Below are 15,512 nucleotides of genomic sequence, written 5' to 3' on the forward strand. Positions count from 1 at the left end.
ATTGGTATACATGTACACTTTGATGCCCTTAACATTTTCAGAATTGGAGCTATTTCAGAGATGATACCAATTGGCCACAGCAGCCACTTTTCTTTACACAGCTTTACCAGCAAATGGGTTTTCCTCCATATCTGCTGAACTGACCATGACAGCACTGAAAAAAAATGTGTCTACACCTATATTTTGATGGCCAGGGAATACAATAATGGTACAACAACATCAGAAGATGTTCAGCTCATTATGTATTGGCAAATTCAATGATACTGTGTAAAGGAATATAATGAAATTGCAGAGAACTGAGAACATTGCTGATTTACCATTTATGACAGTCAAACACTGAATCCAAGAAACACAGTTTCCCTAGACAGTGCAAGGGCTTTTATTATGAAACAGGGAACAGATTATTCCAAAACGAATCCCCACCTCTGTTCGAAAACTTTCTTATACTTGAGCGCCATCTAATTTGTGTTCATTCTCCAGTCTCCTCCTCACTGACAGAGAGCTGTGCTAATCAGTGATTCTTTTAAGACATCCTTTCATATTGGCACATTTCAAAAGCTCAAGAGAGGGGCCTGGATGTCTTATTTCTGTTGCTTGTGCGAGCCCCAGAAGGGATTTCCCAGGAGATCATGTCCCACCTGGAGTACCTTATCATTCTATTGTATAGTCACATCAGCAGCCATGAGGACATCGGTCACTACTTTACAGCTGTAACTCTTCACAAAAAGGGAAGAGGAACGGATCAAATCCCTCTCACCAGGACGGTCTGGTGCCGCACGCCAACAGAGCTGTGCAGATAGTATTGGGGACAAACACTAATCGTGGCTCCAAACATACAGTACCATCCCCAGCAGATTAAGTCTGTGTGGCCCATCCTTTCCCCAACAAGTCAGTTATCACTTGAGCTTTTGAAATGTGGCAAAGAAAGGATGTCTGGGCACTGCAGGTGCTTAAAGCATCACTGAGCACAGCTCTCTGTCACTGTGGAGGAGACTGAAGAATGAACACCAACAAGTTAGACCTCAAGTATGAGAAAGTTTTCTTTCTCATACTTGAGGTGGAGATTCATTCTGAATAATCTGTTCCCAGTTTAATAATAAAAGTTCTTGCACTATCAAGGAGAAGTGCATTTCTTGGATTTCTGTGTTTGATTGTCATAGATAGTATAATGGCAATGTTATTGGCTCTGTTAAAACTGTAATTTCATTGCATTTCCTTGCACAGTATCATTGAATTTGTGGTGATTACGTGGTGATTTTGAGATGGCTCCAAGTCTGAAAATGGCATGAAAGTGTATTCTAATTTTGTTGCTTTTATGCATATCTAAAAGATTTGTGTACGTTTTGCCTAGACTGTAAGCCCTTCTGGCTTCACTCCCTTGATACATTTATACTTTCAAGATACTGGCATATAACTCTTATATTCACAATGTCAACATGCTGACCTTAGATCTTCCTTCTACAAATTTGCTGCAAAAGGTTCATGTATCATAACTTGTTTGAAGTCTGGGGGTATCAGGTGGCTCAGTTTATATGGACCCAATTATCTGTCTGCCTGTCTATCACTCATGCTGTCTCTCTGCTTGTTTACCTGTCTGTCTGTCTTAAAGCCGCAACATAAAGCCATACAATTTGAAGCAATGTGGAAAACAATTTTGCAACAAATTTAACATTTTAAGTTAACCATGTTAATATCAACATTGGATATTTTCCCATTTCATAGCTCTGCGTCTGCTGAGGTCAATAATTACATGTCTATAGACATCAATATTCAAATCTCATGCTAACTGGCTGGAATTGTATTTGTTTGGTGGCAATAAGCTCATGGTGTATCCTTCTGAGTCTGAGGAGGAACTGGGAACGGGGGCTTGCTAATTTCAGTGGCATAACTCTTTGTAGATAGATGTCCGCAAGTCTAGAGGGTATCAGCTGTCTCATATCACCCTACTATAATGAGCCACATGTGACTAGTTAATATGGACCCAACTATCTGTCTCACTAGCTCTCTATCTGTCTCTGTGTTGTCTACCTCTATGCTTGTCTGTCTGCCTTAAACTCATGTTTCATGAGAAATAAGTTGAGGCTATCATCGCAATTATGATTAGAACCAGCAAAATTGCTCTGTAGCCCACTATGTAATCCAAAATTATTTTGGTTAGGGTTAGTTCCCGTCCCAGCTAGAGACAATACTGTGCCCATTTTTGATAGCTCCAAATGTTTCCTGTGTATCATCACCTAAAGTCTAGTATTAGACTCTCCTAAACTTCTCCTAAATGTAAAAATAATGGGATGCTTTATTGATTCCTGTAGGGAAATTCTGCTTTTGTTTCTCCTCCTCCACAGAGAGGTCAGAGGTCAGGGTCAGCTGCAGAGCAGCGCCACTGCAGCTGGTAGGGATTCATTGTCTTGCTCAAGGTTTGACCCTCCGGTTTGAACCTCCTCCAGGTGAAGGACCGTCTCCGTACTCGATGTGCCACCCTGTCCCCCTCCTGGTTGCTCAGTGAGCTACCAAACACTTGTGATGTGGGTTCAAATCTGACTTTTGTCAGATTTGAACCCACATCAGAGAGAGCGGGGAGGTGAGAAAACTTTTGTCTAGTCATCTCCCCTCTCTCTCTCATCTGTCCCGTCTCTCTCCACTGTCTATAAAAGCAGAGATTACATAAAATAATTCCTGGGGTGCTGTAGTCTTGAGGGTATCAGGTGCTTTGTACGGCCCTTTCCTAATGAGCCACATGTGACCAGTTAAAAAGGACCCATCTGATCTGCCCATTCGCCTCATTACCACCCAATACATATTAATGTCCAGGGTCACATCTTATACATACAACATACATATTCATAGCACACACGCAGGGTCATATATGTATCTTAATGACATGGACATGACATGTTTAGTGGTGATATGCTGTTCTATTCTTCTCTGTTGTGTTTTAATATGCTCTGTTTTGTTGTGCTCTGCTCTGATCTACTTACTTCTGTTCTACTTTATTTTGTTCCATCAGGTTCTGTATTTCGATTTTGGTGATTTTCATGTTTTAATATCAACTGAAGGATGACATGGTCTTCTGTGGGTTGAGAAACTTCTACGAAAACTTGGGTTTTATAGAACCTTTCAAAACCCATTGGATAAACTCAAAAATAATAATAATAATGCATTTTATTTGTACTGCACAATTAATTAACAGTGAATCTCAAAGTGCTACAGAGTAAAAAAAAAACCCAAAACAACCCAAAAACATAAAACAAAAAATCATTGAATCTATAAAATACTAAAATACATGGTGGTCAATCTGAAACCAAGGCTGTTTTTCTTAGTTCCTGAAAAGTTGACATTTAGGATACAAAAGGGTTTTCACTGTACAGCGACAATAATAAATGGCCTGGAAATGACTTGTCATTTTCATGCTTTGGCGGCACTATTCTAGTGCATTGCCTTGTGTTGCCTTGCGTTAATACAATAGCTGCATGATACACCATCGTCAACATCAAATCAACATGAATTGCCTTACCCACAAGTATTGACATTGGACAAGTAGATGAATAGATGAATGACTAGAAAATCAATGACTTGATGCTTTTACTTATGGACTTCATTTGCAGACAGGTGTTACAACAACAGATTAATATGATAGATGTGAATTGGTTGAAATCAAACTCAGCGTTATCCATCACTACCTTTATCTACCCACTGTGACAGTCATGTTACTGCGGACTACGTCTCTCTCTCTCTCCCTCTCTCTCTCTCTCTACACATTCAAAACCCCATATGACCTTCCAGTTGTCCTCTATAAGTCGTTTCCCCCTCTCTCTCTTTATTTTTCTCTCTGTGCATTCTCTATCTCTCTCTTTCCCTCTCTCTTTGTTTCTCTCCTTCTTTCCCCCTCCCCTCTGTTTCCCTCCTCTCTCCTGCTCTATATCGCTCTCTGTCAGTTGTTGTTTACAAACCCTTTCATCTGGATATTGCTTTATATGTAAAACCCTTCTATTTGAATAGATTTTTATTTAAAACCCTGTCATTTGAATAGCTCTTTAAAAGACGGAGGAATGAAAAGTCAACAAGGACCTCTGATTGTGATTCCTGACAGGACACACACACGCACACACACACACACACACACATACATTGCCTGTCTGTCTATGTGCATCCAAGTCTATTATTATGCTAATGAGTCTCCAGTCTCCGCATGTCCCCACAGTCTCCGCACACACACACTCTCTAACACACACACACACACACACACACACACTCAGAGCCATATTTCGCTGAGCTCAGCAGTATAGCTGCACTCCCGGACTAGAGGGAAAAATAACGAGGAGTGGACAATTTCACCACCATAGAAATAGACTGGATAGAATGGACACTTCCTGGTGCGTCATTGATCGGCGCAGAGAGCTACAGGAAGTGAGAAAACACACTCCTCCCCCGCCTGCAGATTATCTTACAAACTATGTATTTTTGGATTGACACTGAACCAAATTTTTTTTTGCATTTTTGTTGACCCATCATGATGTTAGCCATGATGCCTTTTCCATATTTGGCTCTCTCTTTAGTCAACAGACTATACAATGAGTAGAAAGTGCTAAAGAGCGAATGGTAACGCTAGCTGTACCATGGGCCATCTGTACGGTAATCTATTTTGGTACACCTTTTGGTACATAAAGTCTGTTCATTTTTCATTTATGTTTTAGGCATTTAGTTCCAATTACAATGAGTGAGCCGGTAGCGGTTCAGTGTCTTGCTCAAGGACACTTCAACTGAGCACATGGCTGTTGATGGACATAGTCTGCCGTGTGGATCAAACCTGTGTGGACAGTGCGTACGACTGTAAAACTTTTAATTTTCAACCCCAAACCCCAACTTAAAACAGCACTCGTCATATATGTTCAGATTCTTTGCTCAGATTAGTTGCCTTTTTTCATGCCCCTGGCTTTTGTTGGGCAAAAAATGAGCTTATTTAGAATTATTTTTAGAAGCACCGAATGTGTAATTTATTTTGGTATCATATATTTGGTAACATATATTCTTGAAGAGTTTGACATATGGAAGATGAGCATTTTACAACTTTCAAGACCCATCTTAACTCAGAATATGGGTCCATTAATAATGTGATTTATTGATCCCTGTAGGGAAACTGTCTTTGCTCTTGCCCTCCTCCACAGGGAGGTCAGAGGTCAGGCTCAGCTACAGAGCAGCAGCCCTGCAGCTGGTAGGGATGCAGTGTGTTGCTCAAGGACACTTCAGCAGGGTGGGTGCATGAGGGTTTGAACCTGGATCATCCACTTGACGGATGGTCTCCCTGCTCACTACATCGCCATGCTGCCCACTGTTTTACTTCAAATGTTACAACTTTTAGCAACATAAATAAACCTTTTCAATGAATCAACACACAAGCAAAGCCAGTAGGGGGTTTTGGGTGGCAATGTTTCAACAGATGGCACCGTACAGCAATACGGAATGGGGTTATTGATCAAATAAACACCTAAAGAGAAACAGACAGACAGACAGACAGACAGACAGAAAGACAGACAGACAGATAGAACGCATACACTTGGAGTTAAAGCAATATTCTGCACCCCTCCTACACACACACACACACACACACACAGACTCACAAGCTGCCATCAATAGTTTTAAAAAATCACATGCTCTCACACACAGACATACTCTCTCTCTCTCTCTCTCTCTCTCTCTCTCTCTCTCTCTCCCTCATTTATCAATGAGCTATAAAAACAGGTTCATTCCAAAGGCCTCAGTGGGTAGACCTTACATAAACAGACACGTCAGTGAATTACATCACTCACTATATTGCCTGCTTTGTTTGTGTGTGTTTGTATGGGGGCGGGACTGTGTGTATATTTGTGTGCACGTGCATCTCTGTCTGTTGCTTGTGAGTAAAAAGGGGGGAAGTCTGTGTGTATGTGAGTGTGTCTTGTCTGTACTGGCTCATGCCTACTAGAAAGTGTGTGCTGAAATGCCAAAACAGTGCATCGCCACATGCATACTGCAGCATCTCTCTTTGTCTCTCTCTCTCTCTCTCTCTCTCTCTCTCTTTCTCTTTCTCTTTCTCTTACACACACACACACACACACACACACACACACACACAGACACACACACACACACACACACTCCACGTGCACAGCTACTGAAGGAAAACAAAAAATGTGCATTGTGTAACACAAAGCACTGAGATGCTCTCAAATTGTCTCTCTCTCTCTCTCCGGCTCCGCAAGAGACCATTCAGTAAAAACACCTTCTAATTTTCAGCACACACCTCATTTGCATAAAATAAAAACCATTGGCTAATGGCGAGTACAGATTTACATAAGGAGAGGCCTATTGGCTCCGGAGGAGCAGAGATCTGCATAAAGGGAACTCCATTGGTCGACTGGGGTGTGATGTAAAAGCATTGACCTGTATGTTCGGGGCCACAACAAGTTGGTTTTTACTGGTTGGTTTGCTGGTTGTCAGTCCCTCAGAAAGGCTGCAAATCACTGGGAGGGAGGGCGATTTTCTTTTTTCTTGTTTGTTTTTTGTCTTGAAGCAACAATGTTTCTATATCTCGTACTACTCCTTACAAAAAGTCACATCTTCTACTTCTATATGTCTCTCCTTACCTCCTATTTTATGTATTTTCCTCTTTCATCATTCACAAGGATAGCCTACTATCAGTGAACTATTGGTCTTGTAATTTTGGTGATATAGAAGTTTAGGTTTACTATACTCTTGTTTTCAAATCACTCTGGATAAATGGTGATGGTAAATTAGGTAAATGCTGAAAATATATTTGTAAATCAAAATGATAGAATCAGATCAGAATACACTTGGTTTCTGCCAAAAAGTCAATGGATACATTGGCTACTTTTTGATTCGCAATTTTGCTGACAATTATGACCAACAATAGCCTATTGTTTCTTGATGCTATTGCTCCTAATCTATTTCCATCTTGAGGATCCCCAATGGTCCCCGGACCCCACTTTGGAAAACCACGAAAACAATCCTTTAATTTCTTTCATTTCATTGCCATAAAATCTGTGAGAATGCGCCCGCAAAACTACGTCATTAAATTCCTCCCCGGCCATCACCGCGCGCTGCTGCTGGTCCCACAAGACAAGATGCTCTTTTTTTTTTCCTCTGATGGATAAAATTAAGCACTTCCATCTCTCTCTCTCTCTCTCTCTCTCTCTCTCTCTCTCTCTCTCTCTCTCTCCCTCTCTCTCTCTCTCTCGTCCTATAAAGCCGCAACAGCTGATCTCGCGCCTCAGAAAGACCCGCACCTCCGCACGCGCCGAGGAGAGGAAAAGAGAGAGAGAGAGAAAGACAGAGAGAGAGAGAGAGAGAGAGAGAGAGAGAGAGAGAGAGAGAAAGCGGAGGAGAGGAGGAAGAGAGAGAGAAAGAGAGAGAGAGTAACGGGGGAAAAGAGAGATACAACCAACACGCCAACTGGTCTTCCAAGTGAACAGTTTTTGAACAATAGGCTATTTGAGCAATACTGCCGTTTTTTTTAAGGGACTGTGATGAAATTTTCGCCTGGCGTTTTCCCCAAGAGAAGAAGTCTCATTCCGGAGGTGTCAAACGGTTTCCCGGATTCCAACGGTTGTCTTTTTGCATCCCTTTAACCTTCGTTTCTTTCTGACCGTTACCTGTCTTTCTCTCGCTTTTTACCCCCTTTCTTACGGTGTTGACGCATCCAACGGTTTGTTTTCTTTTCTTTTTGAAAGGTTTACACAGATTGTTTTGATTCCCTGCGTGGGAAAATTTCCCCGAAGTGTGTTTCGCTCCCAACGGACCGAAATCTCGGATATCCCAGTGCCGTTTCACCGTCGTGTAGAACTGTGGAGGAATAACGACACAAACCGGTCGTTTTTTTTTTGTTTTTTTACGTTTTCTTTTTGGTTCTTCCTCTTTCCTCACCTCTCCTTTCTGCTCTCGTGCTGAACGGACAGCAGCACGCGGAGAAACGGTTGACAGAGAGAGAGAGAGAGAGAGAGAGAGAGAGAGAGAGAGAGAGAGAACGGAGGCTCGCGCTGGTAAAAAAAATAAATAAGGGGAGCTGTCCGGTGCTGAAACCACGAGACTGACTGCACGCGAGGAGCCAGGAACTGTTCGCTGGGAGCTGTCCGCGTGCTTACCGCCAACGGTTTCTCATTGGAGCGACAGAATCCGTCTTCTTCTGTTTGAAGCAATGGAATAAAAAACAAACAAACAAACAAACAAGACAACACGGCTGTTATTTTTTTTTTACTGGAGTTTCAGTTCTCCATGTTGCCGCGGCGATAGCCATACAGGAACTGATCTACAAACAAAGAAACTGATTTATTACCCTTTATTTTTTTTCTTTTGTTTTTCGTTTCTGACCTTTCGGAGCTCCACAAGTCTTCCAGTGGAGTGGTGTCGGAGGGGAGAAAAAGACGAAAAGACTCTTTCCACGCACACAGAAAGTGTGTCTGTATGTGACGAACCTGAGCACAAATAAATATTATGCTTACATACTGAAAAAAAACAAACTAGACACGTCAGGAGCGCTTGGTTTATCTGATCTTAAAAGCCATGTCTCCACTTTCGAGGCTGTTTGAGTGTTTGATAAGATGAAACGAGCGCACCTCAAGTAGTTGAAACCAGGAAGTATTTGGAAAAACAGGTGACACCTTCAGGTTGTTTTTGCTCAGGTTTGGGGTGAGTTGGAAGAGTGTGTGTGTGTAAGTGAGAGAGAGAGAGAGAGAGAGAGAGAGTGTGTGTGTGTGTGTGTGTGTGTGTGTGTGTGTGTGTATGTGCATTGGCACCACCACTGTACCATCATGCCTCGGTCTTTCTTGGTGAAGAAAGTGAAGTTGGATGATTTTTCGGCTGCGGAGCTGGAGAGCTCTTATGGCAGAAGAGAGGAGCTCAGTCTGCGATTCCATCATCATGACAAAGGTTAGTAACACACACACACACACACACACACACACACACACACACACACACACACACACACACACAAACACACACAAAGTTAGCCACGTATCCTTAGGGGTTTTTATCCCCAAATTAAAAGTGTTAGTCATAGCATAGGATGTTTCAGAAGGAGGAGGAAGGGGGTGTGGGGTGTCAAACTCTTGTCAACAACCCAAAAATACATGAATCACAGAGCTTCTTGTCAAACCCTTTTTACAGAGATTGTTTTCAAGGCATTTCTGCTTTATTTAACAGCCGAGACAGACAGGAAAGATGGCAGACAGATACACCACGAATTGAAAGCCACAATTTTAGCCCACTGAAACCATGAAATCCCAACCCATTAAACTCTGAAAGCTATAATACACAGGCATCGTTTTCAAATAACATAATGTGATGTAATGTGTGATACTTTATCGATCACTGTAGGGAAATTCCCTTTTCGCTTGATCGCTTCCACAGGGAAGTCAGAGGTCAGAGGTCAGGGTCAGTTACAGAGCAGCACTCCTGGAGCTGGTAGGGATTCACTGTTTTGCCTAAAGACACAGTAGCAGGGTGGATGCTTGATGACACAGGGGTTGAACCCAGGCTCTGTCTGCCTCCCTGCTTGCTTTGCCACCCTGCTGCACCTGACATAGATTATAGTATGTTAGTATTTTTGCAAACACACTACTGACAGTTTTTTGTTGCTACGGCACCGTAGGCTTCAAGAGCCAAATTCAGGTCAGTCAGCTGGCTGAGAGTAAGAGATGATTTCACTCCTCTATACCTCTATACTGTATGCAATCAAACTTTATCACAGGGTGGTAAAAATCATTTTCTACACATTCTACCTATTCTTTATTGATCAGTACCCAATTAATAAAAAGGAAAGGAAAAATTTTACTAGTGTTTAAATTTAACTTGTAAGTATGAATCGTCACATTTAGGCTTTGATTCTTCACACTCTCATAATCCTCTTTTCATATGCAAATTAATTTTGATGACACCACACAATGGGAAAAAGTACTTCTGGTTCATAATCTATTAGTTTGTATGGACTGCTGCAATATGTTATGTATGGTGATATATACATCTAAATATTTTTATGATCGGAAGACAACAAATACATACAGTTGCTAACATTAACTAGCAAGCCAAGTAGCCTAAAATGACTGTGTTCTCCACAGAAGAGATGAAGGCAGCTGATCCACTAGGGAGCCAGAGATCACATTCAAATAAATTATGTTAATTAATTATGTCTTTATGTCATTGCCACAAATATGCCATGGGACTCTCTATTGCTCTATTGCCCACTATGTTATTCAAATTTGTTTGTCCCATGCAGCTTCCAATCAATTTTCAAGATTTAGGCAATATATGTATCATGGCCCTTAGAATGGGGATACATGGGCAACATACAGTGTTGAGTCAACGGAGATGGAAAATATTGCTTAAAACTTTCATAGGAATTTTCAAGTATTGATAAAATTGTTCTATTCTATTCTATATTGGCTGACAGTATTGTCCATGTATCATGGATGCTAGGCAGCACATTTTTTATGTGTAACCACCTAAATAAAAATGTGACCTTTCAAAAAAAGAATAGAAATGTCAGATAAAATATGTTGTGTCCCGTACTGCATAAGGCTCCTGGAAGTCTCCCAGCACCGTCTGCTCCTTGCTCAGTGTTTCTGAATGGATTCTGACAGTCTTAAATTTGTTCTTAAAGGTTGTTGTGCTCTCTGAAAATCAGGGGAACCCTTTCTCCTCTAACAGGACCTTCATCAGTTAGGGATAAGAACTCTAATGTCAGTATCAACCTTGGTTCTATTGGTTCTATTATAACAGGGAGAGGTATAAAACACAGCCTGGTGTTTTTCACATGTATAGGTGAACATGGATTAATATTTTGGGGACTGCATGATTTCATGTTTTTTTTTGGAAGGGTTAATGTTAGGGTTAGGGTTTACAGTTTTCAGCATCTGCAAATGTTCACCTCCTTCAGGACGAGGTGAAGAGTTTCAATGCAATAACAACATTAACAATAACAATATCTGGTGGAACAGTGCAGCAGCAGCGGAGCTAACATGTAAAGAGTGAGGCTGCTATCCCTAGATATAAATATAACAAGAGCTTTGACTGTAGCAACTGTAGCTTGTTGCACACACACAGACACACTCAGACATGCTCAGACAGACACACACACACACACACACACACACAGAAACGCACTGCTGTGTTTCTGTCAACTCGGCACATTTCCCAGGCAGCTTGCACAGCTGAGTGCACAACGTTACAACACACACACACACACACACACACACACACACACACACAGGGAGCAGCCAGCGACCTACAAGTGTCCAAAGCACACAAGTGTGTGTCAGTTACTGCTGGGTTGGATCAAATATTAAATTGTACCTTGTAGGTTTTCTCTCTCTGTCACCCCTCCTCCTCTTTCTCTTTCTAATTCTCGCTCTATTTCAAAGACACATAGGAGACAGATAGCGATAGATTGGCAGAGTATTTTAATCTTTTATGGGTGCATTTAGCAACAGCTTTCAGCTCCAATGCCAATAGAGCTCTTTGAAATGAAAAATTTCCTTTGAATTGAGTTGACACAGCGAGAGAGAGACCGAGACAGGTGGAGAGAGACGGAGAGAAGCAGAGACAGTGCAGAGACACAGAGAGACAAAGCGCTTGACAGAGACACACATAAAAACAGAAAGAGAGAGAGATGTTGAGAGACAGAGAGAGAGAGAGAGTGACAGCAAGACAGGTGGCAGCAGCCTGGAAAGTCACTGGTTCAATTTTCTTAGCCGGCTGTGAAAATGTGGGTGGGGAAAACGAATGAGTAACAGCCTCCTCTTCCTCAACAACTGCTGTCAAACAGCCCTTGAGCAAGGCACTGAACCCTCAACTCCTCATGAATGTTTGTAAAGCTGTCGACTTACTGTTCTTAGTCGACTTACCTGGTTGAAACAGGGTTAAAAATGAGCACTTGATCATGTTTCAACCACATTACTCATGCTCTATAAAATACACACACACACACACACACACACACACACACTTGCGTAACCAGCCAGTTACAGTACTTTGTTCCAGAAGTGCAGCGATCGAATATTCATGATTCATGATTCTCTCTGTTTCTCCCTCCCTCCCTCTTTCCTTCATTTTCTTTATCCCCCTCTATTGCTCTGTCTAAATTTAATTCAAAATGGTTATTTAATTCAAAATGTTTAATTGGCATGAGGTTGTAAAAACAGTATTGCCAAACCATCAAAACAGAAATAATCAACATATTTAGATGATTCATTAACATAACATCACTTTCTCTCTTTCATCCCCCCCCCCCCTTTCGCTTTGTTTCCTTATTTCTTTCTGCCTTTTTTTCTTTCTTTCTTTCTTGCTGCCTCTCTTGTCTGGCGGTGCCTGCTGTCTTTCCTCTCGCTCTACCTTCCTCTCTCCTCTCTCTCTCTCCTTTCTCTCTCCCTTTCTCTCACCATCATATTATCGACTCATATCTGAGCTTTTCTCAGAACTGCAAAATGAAATTATATTACCAGCAATAGTATCTCCCCTACTGCCTGTGTCTAAATGCTCAGAGAGTGCTAATTGAAATGGAGAGCTATTGATCGGTATAGATCCACATGGCCCATCTTGGTATCTGCGGGGTATTAGCTAACAGGCAAGCAACGCTACCAATCTATCCTTATGCCTGTTAGAGTTGCAGTTATCAGCCTGTTGACAACAGAAGCCAGTAATGGGAAAGTTGAAACAGCTAACATCATGGCAGGCCAACAAAAATACAAGATAGTTGATTACATTTGACAACAATGATGCAAAAATATGCGGTTTGAATAGGAATCTATGAGTGGGGGGCAAATTTGTACACTGCTTATGCATTTTTTCTGTTTAGCCCCGCCTCTCTGTGTGGATATATGGACTGAAAGAGCAGGAGACTGAAAGGTTTTGGCCAATTAAATGCAATCAGTGTGTTTCAGAGCATACTTCACTGCATGGGGCTACTGTAAGAGTAGACTATACACCCCATCTCTCCTTCTCTCCCTCTCTCGCTCTCTCCCTCTCTCCCTCTCTCTCTCTCTCACACAAATGTCTGCATGGTTGAAAAGATTACCTTTAAAATGTCATTTACATCAGATTACAGATTACAGCCTGCTTAAAACTGCAATAGAGTCTAGGTTAGGTCAAATTCCATGACCTAATCTGATTACTTTGCCTCCAAAAGTCCATAGAATTTGAAGTTCAATTGTTGGAGTGTTAATTGAATGGGAGAAATGAAGTATACAGAGAGGGAGAAAGGAAAGTCTTGGATAGTGTACAGCACCGTCAGTTTGCCCTTGAGCAAGGCACTGAACGCCCAGCTGCTGTAACAGAGATGCTCAGCGTCCAACAGTGGAAGACTGGTTGTACTTGGCAGCTCCAAGGTGTGACTGTGTGCAGCTGTGTGACTGTCAAGAAAGGTGCAGCTGAAGAAGAGCAAGTGTGCTCAGTGAACCCTTTTCTAAAAAATAAAGGTTTCCCACTGTGGAGAAAGGCATAAAAGCACTATACTAGAACTATAAATACCACACCGACTGCTGCTTCTTTCCTTCTTCTTCTTTACTTCTATGCACGGATCCAATAATGGCTGTGTTTTAGACATATCTTCACATAGTATTTGTGCTTTGTGGGCTAGGGTTGTGTCCTCTGACTCCATTTGGACGTGTGTGTGTGTGTCAATCTTAAAGATTCCAATCCACATGTTGTTCCTATGGTCTTGGGCTGTCCAATCGATATTTAGAAACCAGAGAAGCAAGGCTGTAATCTGTAATGTTATCATGAGACAAAACCTGGAGCTGCTCTCTTAATAATGAATGAGTTTGAGTGAGTGGGGTTGACTTTGTGGACCGTGTTTTTACAATTACATGAGATTTGTTTCATTGTAGTAGTAGCAGTGATGAAGCGATGAGTATGAAATCATCCTCAATGCTGTCAGTGTGTTGACCAACATATTGTCCAAGGAGCAGCTGCAGGTTTTGACACTTGGTGACTGCCTCATTTCTGGTTTAAGGCAAAATTTGTTCATGTTCATTAACACTGAACTGTCAAAGGAATAACATTGATGCATTCTTTTTAAGGGTGAATTTTCCCTTTAAGTGTCTATGTGTAGACCAGCTAACTAAAATTGTATTTGGATAGTCCAATGCTGATACTCAACTATCAGGTGATGAACCTAACCCTAACCCTAACCCTAACCCTAACCCTAACCCCATTTTCAAATATTAACCCCAGCACTAACATTAACCCTAGCCCAGACACTGAATATCTATAGACTACTTTTCACATAGTGATGAGTATCACTTGAAACTCAGTAGACTTTTAAGTGACATATTAAAGTCATTTGATAGGTGATAGATGAGTATCAACATTGGACTATCCAAATAAAGTGTGCCCAAATTTTCACTATTGAATCACACTGTCAGATTCTCTAACCAATCAATTTCTACTTTCTAATCAACCCCCCTTGAACAATAATTTACCTATATATGTCTTTATCTCTCTCTGTCTCTCCAGGCTATGTCAACGATTATCTGAGCCCGTCTCCCTATGACGATGTTGTGGGTAACGAGTCGTCCGTCATCACTAAAGTTCCCTCCCCGGGCCACTCATCAATCATCTATGACCGACTCAACAGCACCTACGACGATATCCACGCCGATATCCACGGCGACTCGGACCAGCCGGACAGCCCGCGGTCCGAGGTGTCATCATCGGCCGGTGGATACATCAACGGGGACGCGGCCGTGAGCGAGGGATACACGGTGGACGCCTTCTTTATCACGGACGGACGGTCACGAAGGAAAGCCTTGGCGAACCCCAGAGGAAGCATCCAGAGGCATTCCTGCAGCGAGTGCGGTAAAACCTACGCCACGTCGTCCAACCTCAGCCGGCACAAGCAGACGCACAGGAGCATAGACAGCAAGATGGCTAAGAAGTGCCCCACGTGCGGGAAAGTGTACGTTTCCATGCCCGCGATGGCCATGCACCTGCTGACCCACGACCTCAAGCACAAGTGCGACGTGTGCGGCAAGGCGTTCAGCCGGCCGTGGCTCCTGCAGGGGCACATGCGCTCGCACACGGGGGAGAAGCCGTTCGGGTGCGCGCACTGCGGGAAGGCGTTCGCCGACCGGTCGAACCTGCGCGCTCACATGCAGACCCATTCGGCCTTCAAGCACTACAAGTGCAAACGGTGCGACAAGACGTTCGCGCTCAAGAGCTACCTGAACAAGCATTACGAGTCGGCGTGCTTCAAGGGGGCTTTCTCGCCTCTCAGCTCACTGGGGGAATGATGGATTAAATAAGGATGGCGAGTGTTTGTTTTTCTTATCAGATTTTATTGGCCTGCCTTCCTCCTGTTTTCCCTGATTGGATCACTAGGCAAATGACGGACAAAAACAGATTGAAGAAGCGTCCATTTTATCAAGACCCTTCAAATCCCTCCCTCATCTCCTCCTTCCTCCTCTAGGAAGTTGGGTAAAATCATGCGTAGTACATCTCCAACACTTGATTTACATTGATTTATC

General features: G+C 42.4%; 1 protein-coding gene across 1 annotated transcript; it reads left to right on the top strand.

Annotated features, from left to right (window-relative positions):
- Positions 1–8,801: 8,801 nt before the first annotated feature.
- Positions 8,802–15,278, top strand: LOC139653820 (transcriptional repressor scratch 1-like). Its single transcript, XM_071530812.1, has 2 exons — positions 8,802–8,919; positions 14,503–15,278. Exons 1-2 carry the CDS (start codon positions 8,802–8,804, stop codon positions 15,276–15,278), a joined length of 894 nt encoding a protein of 297 aa, XP_071386913.1.
- The last annotated feature ends 234 nt before the right edge of the window (positions 15,279–15,512 follow it).

This window comes from Centroberyx affinis, unplaced genomic scaffold, assembly GCF_046629955.1.
Source record: "Centroberyx affinis isolate AG114_WGS23_722 - 3 ecotype Tasmania unplaced genomic scaffold, CSIRO-AGI_Caff_v1 ptg000137l_1, whole genome shotgun sequence".
NCBI lineage: Eukaryota > Metazoa > Chordata > Actinopteri > Beryciformes > Berycidae > Centroberyx > Centroberyx affinis.

Coding starts and splice junctions, on each gene's coding strand:
- LOC139653820 (XM_071530812.1), top strand. CDS start 8,802: ATGCCTCGGTCTTTCTTGGTGAAGAAAGTGAAGTTGGATGATTTTTCG. Junction 8,920..14,502: donor ATTCCATCATCATGACAAAG/GTTAGTAACACA, acceptor CTGTCTCTCCAG/GCTATGTCAACGATTATCTG.